At 33.3% G+C, this 22,482-nt stretch overlaps 3 protein-coding genes across 8 annotated transcripts in view; all 3 read right to left on the reverse strand.

The window, feature by feature from the left end:
* The window catches only part of tuft1a (tuftelin 1a), a 198,190-nt gene that overhangs the window by 90,141 nt on the left and 85,567 nt on the right, over positions 1 to 22,482 (reverse strand). The gene's annotated exons all lie outside the window — the stretch shown is intronic.
* Positions 52 to 8,170, reverse strand: LOC141378346 (uncharacterized). The gene is made up of 5 exons (XM_073926791.1): positions 8,101 to 8,170; positions 3,158 to 3,478; positions 2,358 to 2,501; positions 1,020 to 1,067; positions 52 to 933 (listed from the first exon to the last, which is right to left on the reverse strand). Exons 1-5 carry the CDS (start codon positions 8,168 to 8,170, stop codon positions 899 to 901), a joined length of 618 nt encoding a protein of 205 aa, XP_073782892.1. The 3' UTR covers positions 52 to 898.
* cgna (cingulin a) overlaps positions 2,822 to 22,482 on the reverse strand; it is a 70,622-nt gene continuing 50,961 nt past the window's right edge. For 2 of the 6 annotated variants that reach the window (XM_073925468.1, XM_073925467.1), the window contains 8 exons: positions 21,615 to 21,776; positions 21,309 to 21,398; positions 19,170 to 19,253; positions 18,872 to 18,990; positions 16,751 to 16,859; positions 15,958 to 16,121; positions 13,281 to 13,449; positions 2,822 to 3,478 (listed from right to left, as the gene is read on the reverse strand). In XM_073925468.1, the coding sequence (XP_073781569.1) occupies positions 13,308 to 13,449; positions 15,958 to 16,121; positions 16,751 to 16,859; positions 18,872 to 18,990; positions 19,170 to 19,253; positions 21,309 to 21,398; positions 21,615 to 21,776 (870 nt within the window). In that variant the 3' untranslated portion in view covers positions 2,822 to 3,478; positions 13,281 to 13,307. Of the gene's footprint in view, positions 3,479 to 10,294; positions 13,450 to 15,957; positions 16,122 to 16,750; positions 16,860 to 18,871; positions 18,991 to 19,169; positions 19,254 to 21,308; positions 21,399 to 21,614; positions 21,777 to 22,482 lie in introns of those variants that run through there. The other 4 variants (XM_073925466.1, XM_009292291.5, XR_012391711.1 and 1 more) reach the window with 3 other exon arrangements.

Here is a 22,482-nt window from a genome sequence, read left to right on the forward strand (position 1 = left end):
TATTGTAAAAAGTACAAATCATAACATGTAAAAAAAATGTGTAAAACAAGCTTGGCTCAATTTTTTATTTATGCTGTATTACAAACTTTGTTATAAATGTATTCCAATGGTTGCTCAAAGGTTTTATACACACTTGCAGTCTACACATTCATTTGAACAGCTGTGCCAAAAATAAGAAATACAACATGCAAGACAAGCAGGTAAATTGCCACAAGTGTAGGTATTGGGACAGGTAATAATCATTCAAAGGAACTAACTCACAATCTAGCATGCCTCTAGTACCCGATTGCTTAACTCAAATCATTTTTTAAGCAATGCATAAAAAACTAATTCTTTATAATATAAAACAAGCAATGAATACAGTGATTTTACAGTATTTCACAGCATTCTATAATCATGGATGCAATCTTATTTTTGTGCAGGGGCCTCTCTTCAAAGAGGGAAATCTGCATACAGTACTTAATCACAAACAAAGACTCGTAAAAATGTAAATGCAAGACATAGATCAATCCTACCATGTAATGCAGTCAATGAAATTATGTCAACTGTTAAATGTAGACTTGAATTGTTGTGTGTCCAAGATGTCTTTAGCAAAGCATGTGAATTAGTCCAAACCCGTCTGATGTGATGTACCCCAACTTAACCCACTGTAAACAGTTCCACAGTATTTAACTGTAATATAAACTGTATTTTACAGTAGGACAGCTAAATAGTATGTTATTTTATTTTTAAGTTGCATTGTGAAAATTACAGTTTATTTTAAAATTTACAATACTGAATATACATATACAGTAAGGTAAATGCTGTAAATGTAAATGCAGTATCTTTGCTGTGATTTGTTTACAGTAAGTTACTGTAGATTATATAGGAAATTGTAAACAGTGCAGTTAACATGTTTTTAAAAATGTTTTTCAGGTTGTATGACACCAAACCCTGCAAGAAAAGGATTTTATTCAATAAACTTGATCAAGTACACATTGTACACATATTTCTAAAGACCTACCATGAATATCACTTACCTCCTGGAATTTGAGAATAACACACAGACGACTGGCAGCTCAGATCAACTACAAGATACAAAAACAACCATTTTGCCATCTGATCAATTCATATAATGACATTAAATGTATGTTTTGAACATGAGGACACTTAGGCCCAATCCCAATTCTACCTTTAAGCCCTTCCCCTTACTCCCAATTCCCTTTACCTAAAAGACGTAGGGCTAAGGGGAAGGGCTAGATACCCCTTCAAACAGAGATTTTTCAGGACTCTATACTCAAAACCAAGAGGCAAGACTATTTCCCAGAATACACCAGCCACAACAGCAGCATAGCTGCACCCGGAAGTAAGGAGATACACAGATGATTTTTTTTTGTCACTATTACAATTTTTTTTACAACAAACAAGCATATTTTAATACATTCATATACGCGTTCGTGTTTTGCTTTTAAAAAATGTTAAAATAAAAACAGCTATATTTCACACTCTATAATCCCTAATAATAACTCCTGTATAGCAGTCCCACAACATTCTGTCACTCGATGACACTTGAATACACTGTTAGAAAAAGTTTAGTGGCTGGGAATGAGCTTTTACAGTGTCTGCTATAATGTTAATGTTGTTTTGGTGTGCTTACATGATGAATTTGGCCACTGTGTAAATGCACAGTGTAGTTACAATCTTATTGCCACATTATATCATTACGATAACATCATGCTTTATGTCTTCAGTGAATTCCTGAAGAGAAATACCAAAAAAAAAAAAAAAAAACACAACTGCAATAACTACAGCAGTCTCATATGAAGCAAGAGATCGCAATGACATATGATGATGTGTGCAGGTGCTGTAGTGCTGTCCTTTTTCTTAAGGGTACATTTTTAAGCTCTTCCCCTTTACACTTTGTTTCAAGGCCCAAGGGAAAGAGGAGGGGTAGGGGTGCAAAAATAAAATAGTTATTGGGCCTTAAGATTACTTAACAATGACATGCAATCTATTTCACCTCACATTGAAACACTCAGAAGAGTAAAAACATTAACAGACTAAATAAATGTACCCTGGCTGTGTACTTAATTCTAACAGCGGATCTTATACACGCAATGTCACAAAAGTAAGAACCATCAACACAATGAGCAATTGAGACTCTCAGAATACAGTATAGCTGCTCAGAGTTTTGGTGTGGATGGCTGATCTGATTTCCAGAGTGCAAAAAAACATAACAGAATATATATATATATATTTTTTTTGGTGACTGAAACAATCATAACCTTTGCTTCGCTTACATTTTGACATTTTTAAATTATTATAAAGATCTATATACCGTTGAAGAACAGTGTTAGGATTTTCAGTTGTGGACTTACTCTGGCTTTTGGTTTTGTTCCTTCTGGTTTTGAAATAAAGAATCACACATATTATTGTGGCCATCACTACTACAGTCAGATTAGTTATCATTGATGGGCTTGCAGCACTGTTGCCAACAGGACTCACAGAAAGGGTGGGAGGATCTGTGATGACAAGAGAAAAGTGCACATTATCAACTATTCATGTATTTGATAAGGTATTATTATTACACACACATTTATTCAGGTCCATGTCTTTATCTCTGAGAATATTATATATATATATATATATATATATATATATATATATATATATATATATATATATATATATATATATATATATATATATATATATATATATAATTATAATTATTACTATTATTATTTATTTGTTTTACATTTTGTACATTCTAATAAATTAGTAAATCACTATTATTTGTCATCATCATGGGACCTGTCTTAAAGAATGATGTACAATGATAAAAAATGGGAAACATTTTATTATAAGACTAAAACATGAAATATTTACACAATTCACTGTATTATCTAAACATTAACAGCACTAAACTTGTCTAAAGTATGTAGACAAACAAAAGTTACTAGAAAATGCTAATTACAAAAAAACCCGTACAAAGACACCTTAACACTGTTTACACATGTTCTATCACAAAAACAAATAATCTAACCACAGACATTCAGCACATGAAGCAATTTTGACTAACCTACTATTTTCAGAAAATATTTCTTACATCTTTAATCAATGCCGGTCAGAGAGTCTGCATTGAGGTTTGATGCCAACATATTACATTGAAACACACCTTTCATCAGCAGCTTCACTTCATAGCAGGTTGTGTCATTCACTGTGCACTGATACCACAGTTCATCAGCCTTTACTGAATCTCTTATAAGAAGAAAACCGTTCTTTAGTTGTCTCGCTCTCTCAAACAGAGGCTTCGAGAGTTTCTCTGTGCTGTTTGAGGTCTTGAATGAAGAGTGATATTGTGTTATATCTGTTGACCGGTGACCTTCGATGACTTTCCAAGTGACTTGATCAGTTGTGTGTTGTTGAGGATGTTCAGAGCATGGCAGCAGCACTGAAGAGCCCAGTGTTGCATAGACAGACTGCAACTTTTTACACTCTAAAACCAGAGAAACACGTTTAATACAACAAGTTACCTGAGGCTCATTTGCTTGTTTCTGAAATGTGACACTTTCACCTTTGACTGTCAGGATAAATCGAGTTGCGTTAAGGCAGTCCTGATCTTTGTAAACCTGACAGTCATAAAGAACTTCATCTGATAATCTGACGTCTTTCAGATCAAGTCAAACTTTTCATGCATGTTTCCTATGTTGACTATCTCTGGTGCTCTGATGCTGGAGAGATCAAGACTTATTTAACAGGGTTATTCTTACATAGTTTTACTATTGGAGACTCTAGCATGTGGGTTGTGGTTAAACAAGAAATAGACATGCTGTCACGCTGAACATGACTTATGTTCAACTGATGAGGCTGTTCACAGGGTCTCTGCATCGCCACTAAATAAACATGATGAACAAAACAAGTACTATTTTAAAAACAAAAAGCTTTTCAAGCTGGGTCTACTTTACCTCTGTATGCATTTAAAGAACCATATGTGGCAACTTCATGAGAAAGTGATTACAAAGTAATTAAAAAGAAAATCAAGAAGGTCTTGCTGTGACCTCTAGTAATGGGTACACAGCTTTTGTATCTTTATTTCTGAGTGTACTACACCGTACGATAATATTTTATTTGTAGATTTTACAAAATGTACCCCAGTGACTGTTATTAAACCAATTAAAATTCAAAATTGTGAATTTCTATGTTTTATTTTTTCCTGCACTTTTTTTTTTTTTATTGTATTACTGATTGATCCTTTCAGACCCGGTGTCCATTTCAATGTACTGTACATCATGTCAGGCCATGCTTTTTTTCAGGGTGTTTCACCAAATTTAAAACCTGCTGTTCATGATCAATGGTGGATTTATGCATGGGCAATATAGGCGATTGCCCAGCGGCATCTTGCTGGGGGCGGAACGGGGAAAAAAAAGTCCTCTAATAAAAGCTTTGGGATACGATGTACTTTATGCAAATGTATTAATTTAGAGTGGTCATCCCAAAATAAAGATGTTAGGGGCCATTTACATTTGGCGTCTTTTGCACAGGAAAGTTTGTTATTCTTTATGTGCAACTGAAACACAGCAGGTGAAAACTAATGTTTACATAATATGACGATGATGTTACTTTGACTAGCATGGCAATGAAGCATAAAGAAGAGATAATGAATCATAACTCTTCATATACTCTTTACTCTTCAAATAAAGACTTCAGAACATTAATTTTCGGGTCTAATACAAGAAAACATATATTTTTAGTATTCTATAGAATTGTCATAATTATTATTCATACAAAAGACTTTGTAAGTGAGCTTAGCATATCACTCCAGTTGTATCTTTACATTGTTTTCCAGTTATATTTATGATTGATTTCTGTTATTTATTTAGAATAATAATTGTATGATAATAATAATTTTAATTATTAATAATTAATATAAAGACATTGTTATATTCATTGAAAATAAATAAATATCTATTCATTCTCTTTTCGGGTTAGTCCCTTTATTAATCTTGGGTCGCCACAGTGGAATGAACCGCCAACTTACCCAGCATATGTTTTTCATTTTGTTTTTCCAGCCACAACCCAACACTGGGAAACATCCATACACACTCTTATACACACATACAACGCGGCTAATTTAGCTTTTTCAATTCACCTAGAGTATACTGCATGTCTTTGGACTGTGGGGGAAACTGGAGCACCTGGAGGAATCCCACACCAACACAGGGAGAACATGCAAACTCTACACAGAAATGCCAACTGACCCAGCCGGGGCTTGAATCAGTGACCTTCTGAGGCAATCGTGCAACCCACTGTGCCACCATGACAGCCCATAAATAAATATGTTAAAATGTATTTATAATAAATAATTAAAATATATATTTAATGTTTAAAATATATACAGTTGAAGTCATAATTATTATCCCCTCTTCAAATGCTTTCTTCTTTTTTAAATATTTCCCAAATGATGTTTAACAGATTGAGGAAATTTTTACTGTTTGTCTGATAATATTTTTTCTTCTGGAGAAAGTATTAATTGTTTCATTTTGGCTAGAATAAATGCAGTTTTTAATTTTTAAACACCATTTCATAGTCAAAATAATTGCCCCCTTTAAGCAAATTTTGTTTTCTATAGTCTACAGAACAAACAATCGTTGTACAATACCTTGCCTAATTACTCTAACCTGCCTAGTTAACCTAATTAACCCAATTAAGCCTTTAAATGTCACTTTAAGCTGTATAGAAGTGTCTTGAAAAATATATAGTCAAATATTATTTACTGTCATCATGACAAAGATAAAATAAATCAGTTATCAGAGATGAGTTATTAAAATTATTATGTTTAAAAATGTGTTGAAATAAATCTCTAAATTAAACAGAACTTGGGGAAAAAATAAACAGTGGGCTAATAATTCAAGGGTGCTAATAATTCTGACTTCAACTGTATATAAAGTCAACCACATAGGGGAATGAAGTATATTTGGGGTGGTTCCACCCAGGGTGCCATTTAAACTAGAACCGACACTGTCCATGATATTGGACTTTTTTTTATTCCGTCAAGCAGCTGTAAAGCTCTGCTTGAAACATCCACTAAGGTTAAAATCACGCCAGCAAATCACATTTATTAATTTGCTTTCCAATATTTTGTAGATTGTATAGACATAAAAGGATAAAATAAATAAATAAATAAATAAATAAAAATCGCTTGTAAAATTGCAAGCTTTAAATTTGGATTTTTAAAAATATGCCTGTCAATTCAAAGGGAAAATGGACATACAGTAGACATAAAAGGGATAGTTCACCCAAAAATTCTAATTTACTCAACTTTCATGAGTTTCTTTTTTTTTTTCTTTTTGTTGAATGCAAAAGAAAAGCTGATAACTGGCAATCGACTTTCATAGAAGAAAAAAAAAAGTACTGTGGAATTTAATGGTTAGTAGTTTCCAGCTTTCTTGAAAATATTTAATTTTTTCTGTTCAACAGAAAAAAACCCCAAAACAAACATTTAAAATAAGTAAAGGATGAGTAAACGATGACAGAACTCTTGAATGTCTCTCCATTATAATGTGCAGTGGGTTCTAAAAATATGCAGTCTATAAAACAAAAACCTAAAAAGAAAAGTAAAAATGTTACATTGTTCAAGTTTGTAAGCTTTATAAGAAACGTTTGGGTAGAGTTCAACAGTTTGTGCCATTTTATTTTTAGTTTCATGCTGGTATATTGTTTTTGAAGTACAACAGTATTGACCTGATGTCCTTTGAAATTGAACAGCAAAAAAGCAACTTAAGGTATTTATTATATAAGATAACTTAATTTATTAACTTAAGATATGTATATATATATATATATATATATATATATATATATATATATATATATATATATATATATATATATATATATATATATATATATATATAGTTTTTTTTTTTTTTTTTTTTTTTGTCTTAGGAAGCCTTGAGAACTGGGAAAATGCACTAAACATAATTAAGGTCTGAAGGGCTACTTTTAAAGTAGTACTTTCTCTACAGAATTCCAAAAGGTTGCACTATTTAGAATCAGTGCTTGATTAGAGTATGAAATCACATTTCAAAACAAACAAACATTAAATCTCTCAAGATCTCAGTAGGAGCATTAACCCTAACCTAACAATACCAGCACTACTAATAACTAACCGGTTTGTCTTGATAAGTTTTTACTGAAAATTAAAGGGATGGTTCACAGAAAAATGAAAATTCTGTCCTTATTTACTCATCATTCGCTTGTCACAAACATGTTTGAGTTTCTATCTTCTGTTGAATAAGTTATTCTAAAGAATGTTGGACAACTGTAACCACACTGAAAAAATTATGTCTGCAAGATTGTTGCAGACAATTTATGTGTTGAATTTAAACAAAAACATTAAATTGAGTAATGTTCAACTTAATTTGTTTAAATTCAGCCCAAGTAAATAGTTTACAACCACTAAAAAAAAAAAAAAAAAAAAAAAAAACATTAAATGCAAGGAATCATCTTTGAATCATTTTTTTTCAGTGCACTGACTTCCACTATGCGTGTTTTCCCTACCATAAAAGCCAATGGTTCCCAGTTTCCAACATTTTCCTTAATATCTTTTAAAAATGCAAAAGAAATTGAAGGAACTACTTGAGGGTGAGTACAACTTTCATTTTAGAGTGAACTATCTCTTTAACAGAGGCTGATATTTTGTAGAAAAATCCATTTGAATTCGCGTTATGTCTGGATTATAGGGCTCTTGATGGACAGAATTTCATAAAGCCAACTTTTGCGAAAAAGCTATAATTACTAAAACTTCAATTACCCTTAATCTTTAATAGATGGAGTACTAAAAAGAGATCTCCTGCAAAAACCCTCTCCATGCAAATCACCTGATGAATATTTCCAAAGTACTATGGATTGTTCTGAAGAGCAAGAAGCTGATTTGCTGACGCAGGTGGTATACTGTACATGTCAATAAACAAATAAAAAAAAATAAAAAATAAAACAACAACAAAAAAACTCTAATAAAGTAAATTAAATTAAACTGGCTAGACCTTTTTACATATGAACTGATCTCTTGTTTGCATTGAAATTCAGCAAATTAGATTTTAGGTAAAAGTCTCTTACCTTTGCATTCTGATAAAGTGGCTATTAAAATGTACAGAAGTTGGAAATGTGAAAGCTGAAAAGCCGCCATCGTTTACAGTAGAGATGCTCGCTATAGGACAGATGAGCACTTTGAGCACATGCCACACCATTTTCATGAAGTTATTTTAAGTTATTCGGAGATCATATGGGCTAATGCGGCAGTTGTATACACGCCAGTCTATCCTCTATAGACACTATTAGAATATATAGAAGATGAAAATATGAATACCGAAAGCTCTCATCTCAGAGTTTCGAGCAGCGCAGGCCACAAGGCCTTTTAACAATTGTTTTTGAAGTGCTGAAATATGTTATGCCATCTGTGCAAAAAGTCAGAGACGTGCAGTTTAGCTAAAATAAATGATAAAACTGGTAATATTATTTAATGACCCAGTATCCAACATTTGGCTGTAGAGTTTGTTTTTGTACACTGTAAAAAATGCAGGGTTCCACACAATCCATTTGTGTTGGGACATGAAGGAATCAAGTTGAGGTTTTCTTGCTTACAAATTTAAGTGGACTGAACATAAAACAATCAAGTTGTCCCAAAATCCCTCAAAAATTCATTATAAAGACAGTAAACAGTTTGAACAAGCTGCAAGATATATTTGTGTATATTTTATTATTATTTTATTTTATTTTATTTACAATGCACTTTAAACAACACAGTTGACCAAAGTGCTGACAAGAGTAAAACAACTACGCTAAAAGCCAAATTGATTTCAAAAGTAATGGAAGAGGCTTGTCTAATATACAACGGCAGCCCATTCCACAATTTAGGTGCACACCCAGAGGGAGCTGGTCGGCTGAACTGAGCAAATGTGTGTAGGTGTGTAGGGACTAGGGTTGTCATGATAGCATCAATTCAGGCCACGATACTATACTGTACCAGCTGAAGTATCACAATACCAAGTAGTAGTATTGCAATACTGTATTAAATCATAACTCAAATCTATGAAATAAAGCAAATTGACAGAAATACTATATATTTTTTTGTCATAATACTGCAGTTCAATTCCCTTAATATTGAAAATGTACTATTTGTACAGACTTTCTCAGCTTTTATGTATTTACTGTGACTCTTTTGTTGTTATTGCAATGATAATAATAATAATAATAATAATAATAATAATAAATAAAATAATAATTGATAATGCCATGTGATCTGTCATGACTGCAGCAAGCTATGACCCGTATGCAGACAGTTAAAATGAAAGTAAAATAAAGTGGTCTACTAATTATTCGCTAGCACTAATGTTTTCCACATGCAACATATTGTAGATCTGTTAATGACGATATTACCGTTTACAAACTACAGGGGCACTGGCAGTTTTTTGGAGCCATAGTATCGCGGTGCTACTGAAGTACACGTAAACCGTGCAATCCTAGTAGGGACAGAGAACTCAGAAAGGTAAAGAGGTGCAGCACCATTCAGACACTTAAAACAAATAACAGTAACTTAAAATGGATCCTGAATTGCACAGGAAGCCAGTAAAGAGAAGATAAAACCAGGGTGATGTACTCGTATTTGCATGTGCCAGTTAAATCACGCAGCTGCATATACAGTTGAATTCAGATGTATTAACCCCCTGTTTATTTTTTTCCTCAATTTCTGTTTATGGAGCGAAGATTTTTTTCAACACATTTCTAAACATAACAGTTTTAATAACTCATCTCTAATAACTGATTTATTTTTTCTTTGCCGTGATGACAGTAAATAATATTTTACTAGATATTTTTAAGACACTTTTGTACAGCTTAAAGTGACATTTAAAGGCTAAACTAGGTTAATTAGGTTAACTAGGCAGGTTAGGGTAATTAGGCAACTTATTGTCTAACTATTGTTTGTTCTGTAGACTATCGAAAATAAAAAACTTAAAGGGGCCTAATATTGAGCTTAAAATGTTTGTAAAAAAATTTAAACTGCTTACATTCTAGCTGAAATAAAACAAATAAGACTTTCTCCAGAAGAACAAATATTATCAGACATACTGTGAAAATGTCCTTGTTCTGTTAAACATCATTTGGGAAATAATTAAAAAAGAAAAAACTAATTCAAAGGGGGGCTAATAATTCTGACTTCATCTGTGTGTGACACGTTAACTACATCATATGCAAAATATAAGTACATGTGCAGTAAATAAGCAATGAATTAAAAAGAGCCCATGACCAGGTCTTAATAAAGTACTGAATTTATTATTGATAGAAAAGGTTTTGCTAACTGAATAATACAAACCTTTGATTTGATCAGTGCTTGATGCAAATTCTATTACAAATAAATACAAAATACATAAATCATTCTCATTTACTTTGAAGAAACAACAATTACAAAAAATAATAATAATTACTTGATTTACAAGGCATTGTAGTGTTTTACAATTCACATGAATCAGATGCTGTGTGCATAGATACAGTATTGGAGATACAGATGTGAAAAGGCAGCTTGGTACCAGAATTAATGTGTATGCTGTAATAGAACTACTGTACATACAGTAGGAAATCAGTCCTTTTAGAAACTTATTATAAATGTGCTTCAATATTATAGACTGAATTAAAACAACAACAGTTCATGTGCTGATAAACTAACAAATAAAAATCAATAAAAAATGTCCAGAAGCTCTTCCAGGAATGATGAAACGTTAACTCTGACTCTCTAGACTAATCTGTGTTTCAGCATGTCAAAAAATATAAACTGCAGAACAAAAATTCACAGTGCAACTAATTTCATCTCTTATAATGCTAAAGAACACTTACTACAGTTTATCATTTAAGCTCAGTTGTATAATGGAAATGCTAGCAGATAAATGAGCTGAAATGTACATGTATTTATTGCAATTATGTTGTTATAATTCATTATTTTCATATCAGCGACACACTTGTACAGTGCTCATTCGCATGTACCCTAAAATGAATTGGCCTTCCTTCCACTGTGAAAGCATAAGCGCATACTTATGGTAAGCCGTTTTGACATTTAATCAATGCCCTGTATTAGTTTCTGTTTTCCTGTTACTAGTGCGCTTCCATTAAGTACTAGTACTTATTCATTAGTTACTAGTGCTTTTTCGTTAGATACTAGTGCCTAATCTTTAGATACTGGTGCTTTATTTTAGCTACCAGTGTCTTTTCTTATTCATTAGATACTAGTACCTGTATTAAATAGATACTAATACTTTTTCATAAGATACTAGTATGTATTCCTTAGATACTAGAATTTATTTTAATGGTACTTATTTATTAGGTACTAGTACTTATTAAATAGATACTAGTTCTTATTTATTAGATACTAGTATTTATTTTATAGTAACTATTCTGTTGTTACAAGTAATAAATTAAACGTTTCTCCATTGATTTCTATGGGATCTGTCATTGAGATATCAACTATTCAGTTGTGACTAGTATGTATTCCAGCTGGGACTAGTACATATTTTTATGTGTTAGTAGTTAATCATTAGATACTGGTACTTATTAATTAGATACTAGTTCCTAAACAATAGATATTAGTACTTACAGTATGTATTAGATACTAGTATCCATTTAATAGGTACTAGTGCTTGTTGATTAGATAAGAGTACTTATTAAATAGATACTGGTACTTATGAAATGGATACCACAACTTATTTAAAAAATACTCATACATATTTATTAAATAATATTACTTGTTTAATATGTCACAGGTAAAAAAATATTTTACTATTAAAAATGTATAATTGAACTATAATCTTCCATTTGGACAAGTCATAACATAAGACAAGTAAACAAGCAGAAATGACTAATAAAATAAGAATTGTTACAAGTAAAAGTTATAATAAAATACTAGTGACGATTAAATAAATACTAGTACTAATGAAAAACAACTAGTATCTGTTTAATAGTCACTAGTATTTAATGAATTTGTACTAGTACCTATTTAATAAGTACCAATATCTATTAAATAGATACTAGTATCTAATGATTAAGTACTAGTACCTAATAATTAACTACTACTACATAAAAATATGTACTAGACCCAGCTGGAATACATACTAGTCAAAACTGAATCGTTAATATACCAATGACAGAACTCATAGAAATCAATGGGAAAAAAAATAATTTGTTACTAGTAACAACAGAATAGTTACTAGGCACTAAAAAATTAGTACTAGTATCTAATATTTAAGAACTAGTATCGATTTAATACTAGTATCTAATGAATAAGTGCTAGTATCTAATACATAAGTACTAGTGTCTATCTAATAGGTAGTAGTATCTAATGAAGGAGTACTAGAAACTTTACAAAAGACACTGTAAAAGAAGCTAAAGAACAAGCATCTATAGAATAGGCACTAGTATCTAACGAATAAGCACTAGTAACTAATGAATAAGCACTGGTACTTAATGCAAAAGGTACTAGTATCTAGTACTAGTAGTAACAGGAAAACAGATACTAGTACAGGTTATTAATTAAATGGCAAACGGCTTGCCGTACATACGTATTAAGTCTAGATTGAGGAGCTGCAGTCTAAGCAGAGAATGAATCTTTTTCTTGATGCGCGATTACTCGTCTAATCTATTAGAGCGGTAATACAGGAATTATGTTTTTACATGGTTTAGACTATTAACTGTGTTTCTCATTTGCTCTACTATACTAATGCTAAACCTGATATTTATACTTTCTGTGAACTGGATTTGTTCAATGCTATATTCATATTAACCTTCTGCTAACATCTTGAGGTCCTATCGGTATCATATCAAACAACTAACAAAATGATCAGTGCTCATAATCAGTCACTGTTAGACCTTAAACCAAAATACAATCTTTTTTCCCCTCCATATGTATTTATGCATGTATTCACCTTCTCCTTATTTCACATTCTTATTTCATCTATTCACTGCTAATTATTCAAATAAAAGAAGTTTCAGTAATCTTCTAATTTAGATGACTAAATTCTTCTTCAACATATTTTACTTCCAAAGTAGAGGGATGATTAAGGCTTTTCTTGTAGAATAGGCCTGTTTTAAGGCTGTTTTATGGAATTTTAATTGAGATAATGACGGAATGTGACAGTTACAGCTTAAGGGTGGAAACCAGAAGTCTGGAGTTTCATTATCTATGATCTGTTATTTTACAGATATAAAGGAAGTTCCTCTGTATGTTCATGATGAGTGGGCAGCTTCATTCACACCTCATTCCACAGATTCCTCTCGGCGCTTCAGCAGGAACTGGTCTGTAAATTGCTCTCGGTGAGGATGGAGGTTATGCTGGAGTGATCGTACAATCCATCATCATCGTCATCGTCAGAGCTGAGCACTGAAGATTCCAGCACTGACTGTCGGGCCTGCTGAATCTTCCTCCTGAAAACAAATGACAGTAGTGTCCAGTGGTGTAACATACTATAAGCACTTCTGAGCAAGGAAAATTCAAATGTAACTAGCTTTCTTCAATAGAAATTACTTCACATTTTAAAGCTTTGTATTACATCCATCTCAAACAGATGCACGGGCCACTTTGATGCCTTAAAACCACATTTCTACAAAATCAAGCAATCAAGCAAAACAACATAATTCTCCATGTTGTGTGATTATTTTACATATCGTTTATCATTATTACTATAATAATAACAATAGCAATAATTGTTGTTGATTTTACTTCTACTACTATTATTATTATAGAAGCAGTGGTTTCCTTTGATGGTTAGCACAAGTTATGTAATGAAAACCTATTGGATTCTGTTCTGGTGACCATTAACAATTACCCCTTTTCCACCAGCAAGAACCGGGTTCAGAACTAGAGCGTTTGGTGGTTCACAGTGGGTTTAGTCTGTGAGCCTTCTAAGAACTGGTTTGCTTTTCCACAGCAAAAGAAATGCCACAGAGCCTGGTCTGTTACTGAATACGTCTCACTCTGAACACTAATGCAGAGTGAAAGCGCTAAATAAAAACACACAGTCAACAAAAGTGGATGTTGTATCACTATTAATGTTCATGGCTCTGGGATTCCACATCTGCATCCAAGCACAGTGAATACAACGTGTTTGCACAGATTTCTGTAATTTTGAACATTTGTATAGACCAACTACAAGCAAGAATAATGTGGTCAGTATAGTCGTGTTATACTGCTCTTTTAATTATGGCAGCCAAAATGGATTCGTTGGTTTTGTTAGTAATCCTGCCATAGCTTCCGACACAAATGGTTCGTAATTCTAGCAAGGGCTAGGGCTGCTCGATTATGGGAAAAATCATAATCTCGATTATTTTGGTCATAGTTGTAATCACAATTATTCAAAACGATTATTAGTTGAAGTCAAAATTATTTGCCCTTCTGTAGCACGGGCTGCACAATATTTTGTTTCAACATCATTATCGCAATGTGATCAATCGAGGTCTGTGACTGTGTGAGAGTTGTGAAAGCATTCAGACATAAAAAACTATACCGTTTGTAACTTGTGACTAATTTAATTAAAGTGTTTTTAAAACTAAGACTATACAGTATTATTTTACATTTGATTATTCAATTACTGTATACTTGAATACAGTTTGACTTCTTTTAAAAAAAACTGTTTATTTTAATTTGTATCTTTTTCTTTATTGAATTTATGTGAGCTTGTAGATGGTTTCTTATACTTTATACCTACAGACTCTCATACAGAAGCATCGAAATCAATCTAAAATGATAAATTCTTTCCAAATAGTTATTCAACACATCTAGTGAATCAGTATTCATATCACAATATACATCATAGAAAAAAAAAGAGCTCACAATGTTATGATCCACTTTCCCTGGTTCAGAGCTGTTGCTTTGAGTGTTGAAACCAGCACTCAAATTACCCAAGTGAGCTTTAATGAAAATAGGCCAATGAAAGTTAGTGAGTGAACTAGCCAGGGCAAGGTCGAGGGTCAGGAATATCACTGCACAGTCTTATCCTTTAGGCTCTCCCCTGTCTCTGTGCGTCTTTACCAAGGTCACAGAGGGTGCACTTGCACCACTACAGAAGGTAAGTTTCTGGATTCTCAACTATCTTGAAGACATACTTATTCTAACTCAGTCTCAGGAGCAGGTTATTATTGATCACAGGACTATGGTGCTCCAGTAACTTTCTGCCATCTCTGCTCATCAGGGTGCAGATGATGGAAGGATGCTTGGAATGCAAGACCTGATTATCCAGTTCATGAAAGGTGGCAGGAGGACAAACCCTCCTAGGCCTCCTCACTCTGCAAAGAGTTTTGCCTCTTTATGGACATTAGGGCATGATGCTACTATGACATTTGTACAGCAGCTACAACAGTTATGTCTTCGGGGTGCTGTGTCATCACCACATAACTCATAGTGACTGACTGAAAGAGAATGTCTCAGTTAAAGATGCAACCCAAAGGAGGAAATGGAGGTGTTATGTCACGACAACCACAATCCTGAACTCCCAGCTAAATACTGACCTCTGGGGCTTAATTTCTTAGCAAATATCTCATCGAGTGACCGCAAATTTGTATGTTTATTGCAATATCAGCTTCTCTGGCTATTTTATGGCAAAACCAGATCAAGTTTACTGTATTTCTAATAAAATTAGGAATAATAATATCAACATCAAAATATCATTAATAATATCAATAATATCAAAAACTACAATTTAAAAAAAAAAAAAAACACATAATCAATATTTAATCATTGGATCACAAATTTAAAAAATAGAAACCATTGCCTTAAGATAGATAGAATTACTTTAAGAGACACACACTGCTCTCTGCAGGCCTTACAGAACATTACTCTATAAAAGTTATTTAAAGATAGTTTTTTTTAAACATGAACTATTATATTTGACTTCGCATATATTACTCTTATCTTCTCTCTTAGTCCCACACACTCACTTGAGTTCATTCTCTAGCGCTGTGACTCTGGACTGCAGCGCCTCCTTCTGCTCCTGCTGCTCCTCCATCTCTCTGATGGCCTTCCTCCTCAAGCCCTCCAGACGCTCCGCCTCTGCCTCTCCTTCATCCACCTGCCGTTTCAGAGCCTTAACACGCAGAGTCAGCTGGAGGAACACAGATGCATTAAACAAGCTTCCCACGGGTCATGGAATTTCAGGAATATCATAGAATTTTTAACATTTTAAAAACTTTATTCCACACATTTAAAGCCAAATTTTAAATAAATGTATTTATTTAATTATTATGTTTTTGTTTTCTAAGTCATGGAATATCAGAGATATTTTGTGTATTTTTAAATGTTACCTCCCACTTATCAAAAGGTAGCATTTCTGTGTAGATGAGCAATGTATACCCGAATTTAATGTTATTTAATATAAAACTATGCAGATGGTATGGTGGGAATTTGATCTGCATAATCTGCATAAATACAAAAAATGCAAGATCAATGATTTTGATATGATTTTTTTATATTTAGATTTTTGTGTTAAATACAGCAATTGCTTGCTATAAAAACAATTACATTTTTTAAAAATAAAAATCAATAAATTCTGGAGAAACTACTCAACACAATAATTGCCTGTTTTTCTATTCATTATAGGTCAAGATTTCAAGTCACGTAAAAGTCATAGAATTTTATGTTTGTTTAGAGTGGAAACCCTGATTAAAAACCCTCAAACACACAGAGCTTCACACACTGCTCATTATGTGTTCATATTCTGTATGTATTATTCACCTGGTCTCTCTGCTCTGTGTGCTGCTGTCTCTCCTCATCCAGAGTGATGTTCAGTTCCTTTAGCTTCCTCTCTATCCGGCGCTGAGAGGAAACCACAGAGTTCTTCTCTCTGAAAAAAAAAAAAAAAAAGTAAATATGTGTTTGAACTTCAGAATGTCTGGAAGTTAATGTGTGAATATTTAGGTCCAAAAGCACTGAATGTGCCAGCACTATATTAAAGCCATTTGAAAGTTTAATGATTGACAGATGAAGTGGTTACATTTAAGTTCACGTCAACACTTCTTTCCACCGCACCTATCAATCACTATGCTTTAATTGACCATTGGATATGCATGTTGTAGGCCTGCACAAACAAGAAAGTTGATTTTTATGAACATTTTGTTAGTTAAACCAGTTCTGTAATCAGCTGTTAATCTCAGATTAATGCCAGATGGAGTAGTGTTTACTACACACAGCCTTCACTGACAAACTATGCAAAATTAGCAAATGATTTAATCGGCACTATTCTGAAACCAAAGATAATTATCCTGTGATTAATCAGCTGTTTGTGTCGACACTTTATGGCTCTATGTTGCTGCTAATCTGAAAATACATGAGAATACTACATTTCATAACATATTTGGTATACATAGAGATTCACAACTGACCACAGAGCTTTCCTTCTCAACAAGATGTGCATGACAATCACAACTTTTGCTAAATTGCGGTTTTAATTTAAAGGGCACCTATTTTCCCCATTTTTTTACGATTTAAGATGAGACATTTGTGTCTCCAGAATGTGCCTGTAATGTTTTGAGCTCAAAACACCCATCAGATTATTCATTATACCTTTCAGAAGTTTGTAATTTTCAGCTCTGAGCATCTTGTTGCATGTGCCTTTAATGCTTGCTATCCCCACCCACCGTTCCCACTTGCCTGTCAGAGTGTGCCTCAGTCTCTGGCTGCGTCGAATAAATGGCACAGTGACAGACATAAAGGAAGCAGATCTCAAGTAACGTTTGTAAGAAATACTACAGTACTTTTGCAATGATTATTTGATGTATTTGTTGTGAAGTTAATTCAAGCCTTTTGATGAGTCACACACACAATGTCATTGCCAAGTTCAAGCACACATAGACACACATGCACAGTGCGCGCATTTAAATTTGCACTGTTTTTGCACGGCAAATGTGACAGGATATACATTAATATCCACTGCTGTATAGATATCTGTTATGTCGATGTACAAAATAAACCTGATTTACGTCCACAAACAGGGATTGAAGCGTCTTCTTTTATAATTGTACTGACACGAGGATGTTGTTACAAAAATAGTAAAATCGCTGTAATTCATTGCAAACATGCACTGTTTTAAAAATGTTTTTAACTTGTAAAACTTATTCTCGATCACATTTGATGATGATTAATGATCAAAGTGACCCTAACAAATCTTTTAATCCCAGTTGCTTTGTGCACGTCTTGTTTTGTTGATATGATTATACATATTACTACAGAGACATGTTAATACGTGGTTGTCAATCGATTCGGTGGGCGGGCAGACCGTAGTCCTACGTCCAGTTGCGAGGGGCTTAAAATGGGAGGGATTTGGATTTTATTTTAATGTCCGAAAATTTTAAAAAAAAAAGAAACTTATTGTCTGTATACCACCCCAATATGACTGTGGACACACTATACCTACACTTACTTCTGTCCAAACAGGTTCTAAAAGGGAATTTTTATCATAGGTGCCCTTTAATTTTGATTTATCTTGCAGCCCTTGCGTGTAGTGTTTGGTTATGACATATTATACAACTAAATGATCTCCAATATGATTTGTTAATTTGTTCACAAATATATCAGTGATACATCAGGACATTATAAGGAGTTATATTTGATACTTGATCAGATTTAGATTCTGCCAATTTAATAAAAAAATCACAACTGACAAAACGCAAACAAGTAGAAGTATTCACAATCTACTTTGAAGACTGCAGTCTGTGTATTTTCTAGCAATGTGGAGTGCTTTCAATTAAAGAAAAGTGCTTTTCTCAAGCGTTCTCCAGTACTTTGTGAGTAATGTAATTGTTTCTGCCACTTCATGTTAGTGGGTTAAAATCTGCAGTTCAAAAGTCTTTTTTTAACCTCTCTTCTGTGCGCAGTCGTTCCTCGAGTTCCTGGATTTTGCTCTCCAGCTGTGAGACACCAGTGGAGGAACGTGACTGGCCTTCCATCTCAGCTACACGAGTCTTATACTCCTTTATCTGAAAGAAAAAAAAATAAAGCAGATTAAATGAAACCCTGTGGCCAATTTGAATTAAAGCACCGTGAAGTTACACGAGCCTAACTCTTATCACGTGTTCGCACAGAAACTCAGGCAAGGAAAATGCAGCATACAGTACGAGATGAATCTATAAAACTGTTCAGCAGTTATATAATGTACCTGTCTCTCCAGAGCGTTTTTGTCTAGCTCCAGGTCTTGTTTGGAGGATCTCTCTTGCATGAGTTCTGCACGCAGCTGTTCAATCTACAGAAGATTATATCAAAACATTAACATTGCATCAATGTGATATCATTTACTAATCACTTCTGTTCAGATTGTCGGTTCAAATTCCATTATTTGTGTATGTGACTTCAATCTGAATGTCTGACTATCCACAGTACATTGCAAGTGTCCATATCTAGTTTGTCTTGCCATGATGCTGCAGGTGTTAGGAATACTGCAAAAACAGCAACGAAAAATGGTTATGCAATACAGATGTTGTGTTATGTCATGACAACATTGCCATTTGTCTGGATTATTACATCTTATGAGGCATTACATCTTATGCAAATACTGAAGAAAGCTGACAAGCACAGCTTTACTCCTTGCTGCTGTTCCTGATGACCTCTACATTCAAACTGTGTACACAAACCAACCTATTGTACTTTAGCTTTATATTCCACTGGCACTCCTAACAACACATGCTTGTTTTTGTAATAACATGAAGAGCATTTTCCACAAACACTGTCAAGTGCTTACATTATTTACAGTAGTGAAAGTGAAAATTAGGCAAAAATCAGAACAGACTGGTCAGACCAAAACTGGTCTTGTACAGTTTGAATAGTATTTAAAATATTTTCTGTCATTTGGCATTTCAACTTCCTAAATATTTCAGATTCAATTTGGATAGGTGCAAAATTCACATTTGAACTGACAGTTCGAGCAAGGCTTTAGTTCAATGTGTCTCGTTAAGAATCTTTGTGAGTTTGCTTTTCATGTTTCCAGCTCTGATTTGTTGAGACACAATGGTAATAACAATATCTGCATTTAATTATAGGTCAAAAAGCAATAGTGCAAAAGTGTACATAATTTTTAATACAACATAAAACAGTTACAATTTTAAAAGGTAACTGTCTAAGATCTTAAAAAATGTTAAATTTAAAAATGTTTATAAATTTAAAATGTCTTTTTTCACCAGTATTTAAAGGTTAAACGAGCCTCACATACATTTACGTTTACATTCACACTATTGTTCAGTATCATATCTTCATTGTTACTTTGCTAACTTACAGCATTTACATATTTTTAAAATAATAACCACAAGATTACAAAATGCATACAATCTTTTTAAAACAATGATTGCGAGCTCAATTAAAAAAGCTTGAAAATGTACATTTGTGCAGTAGTTACGTTTTTCTTTTTATTATGGACTTGCACTACCAGAAAAAAAGTCTTGTCTCTGGTCTAAGTTTTAGGAACAACAAATAATAACTTGACTTCTAGATGATCATTCGGTATAAGAAGGGGCTTATATGAAAGGCAAAGGCCTCTAGATTATGCTTATTTTACCAAAATTAAATATAATTATGCCTCGACTTTTGATTCTTTTTAATTATTTCATTAGGACAGTACTTTGCTAAGACAAAAGTATTTTTACTTAACAGAAATAATGTACAGTATAGAATGAAAAGTCATGGTGCAGTGAAGAAAGAATTAATATTTGCCATCCACTCTGCAGATCTCTCACACACCCTCATACTGAATGTAACCCCAAACCATGATTTTTTTTCACCAAATGTGACTGATTTCTGTGAGAATCCTGGATCCATGGGGGTTTCAATAGGTCTTCTGCAGTATTTGTGATGTTTAGGATGGAGTTCAACAGATGATTCATTGAGGAAAAAAAAAAATTGACCTTCTACTACTGTTCCAAAATATCAACTAGAAGTCAAGTTATTATCTGTTGCTCTTACAACTGGGATCAACGACAAGACTTTTCTCTGGTAGTGTATACTGATAAAGGGCTAGTTTATCCAAAAATTTCAATTCTGACTGGTTGTAAAATTTCTTCTGTTGAACACAAAACAATATATTTTGAAGTATGTTGAAAAAAGCCGCCATTCGCATCCATAGCAAGAACAAACTAAATACAATGGAGGTCAATGGCTGTTTTTCCCCCAACATTCTTCAGTGCATCTTCCTTAGTGTTCAACAGAATAAAAGAAACTCAAATAGGCTTGTAACAAGTGCAGGATGAATAAATTACTGAATATTCAGTTTTGGGTCCCAAAAATGTTGAGTGTACTAAATATAATGTACCTGATCTCGGCTCCTGGTGATTCTTTCTGTCAGCATCTCTGCACTGTTCTTCTCCTCATCCAACTCGAGCTCCAAATGCTTGATTTTGTCCTGCAGGTGGAGACAAACATGACATATAGTCAGGAGAATCACTCTGATCTCCCAGACAGCAGATGTGAATGTGAAACACACACAACACACACACACACACACAACACACACACAAACACAACACAAACACACAAACACAACACACACACAAGCACCATACAAACACACATACAAACACACATACAAACACACATACAAACACACATACAAACACACCTCTAAACTGCGGATCTCTCTTGAGCGGTCGTTTTGTGTGTTGCGCTGAGTCTCCATCTCACTCTCCAGATGTTTGAGGCGGTTGGTGAGCATCTCTTTGTCTAATAAAGCGTTGTCTCTTTCCTCATAACTGGAGAACAGCTCTTTCTTTACACGGCCCAGCTGAAAAATCATTAATATAGCAGGATAACAAAGGGATGACTTATTACATTATACTGGCTAAATCAAAGAATGAATCAGGGTTTCCATGCTTTCATGAACAGCAGATTCAAGGACTTTCAACAACTTTTTAAAGCACCATTCATTTTAAATCAAGCACCTTTGTAATTTTAACTCCTGCATATGTAGCTCCATAAAAGCCCTTACTGCACTTTACATTTCACATACACTTATTTTTACATTAAAACATTTGGTTTTAAATAGCAGAGTTCAAAGAAGTTTAACAAAATTAGTTGAATTTAATACTGGTAATACTCGTTGAAAGACAGTGTCTGAAATATTGCTATTGCATTATTTGTCAGTTTTATTGTACAAGAATTAAATGTATTGTTTTATAACAATTTGAGAATTTAGTTTTTTTTTTGTTCTTTAAGTATTGAGTCTATATGTTAAAAAATAACAATTTCACATTTAATTCAAGAACTTTCAAGGACCTGTGTTTGTTTAAGTACTTTCCAGGCCTTGAATCCGTATGTCTGAATTTCAAGTACTTTAAGTAATTTCAAGAAGCATGGGAACCCTGATGAATATTTGTGCAAGGTAGAGTTGTGTGAAACAGTTAAAAAGTGACATCGCAATTTCATCAAGAATTTCTTCTATGATTATAATACATAATATTTTGCTGACCGTGTTATTGTTTTTATTTTTG

The sequence above is a fragment of the Danio rerio genome, chromosome 16 (assembly GCF_049306965.1).
Source record: "Danio rerio strain Tuebingen ecotype United States chromosome 16, GRCz12tu, whole genome shotgun sequence".
NCBI classification, from domain to species: Eukaryota; Metazoa; Chordata; class Actinopteri; order Cypriniformes; family Danionidae; genus Danio; species Danio rerio.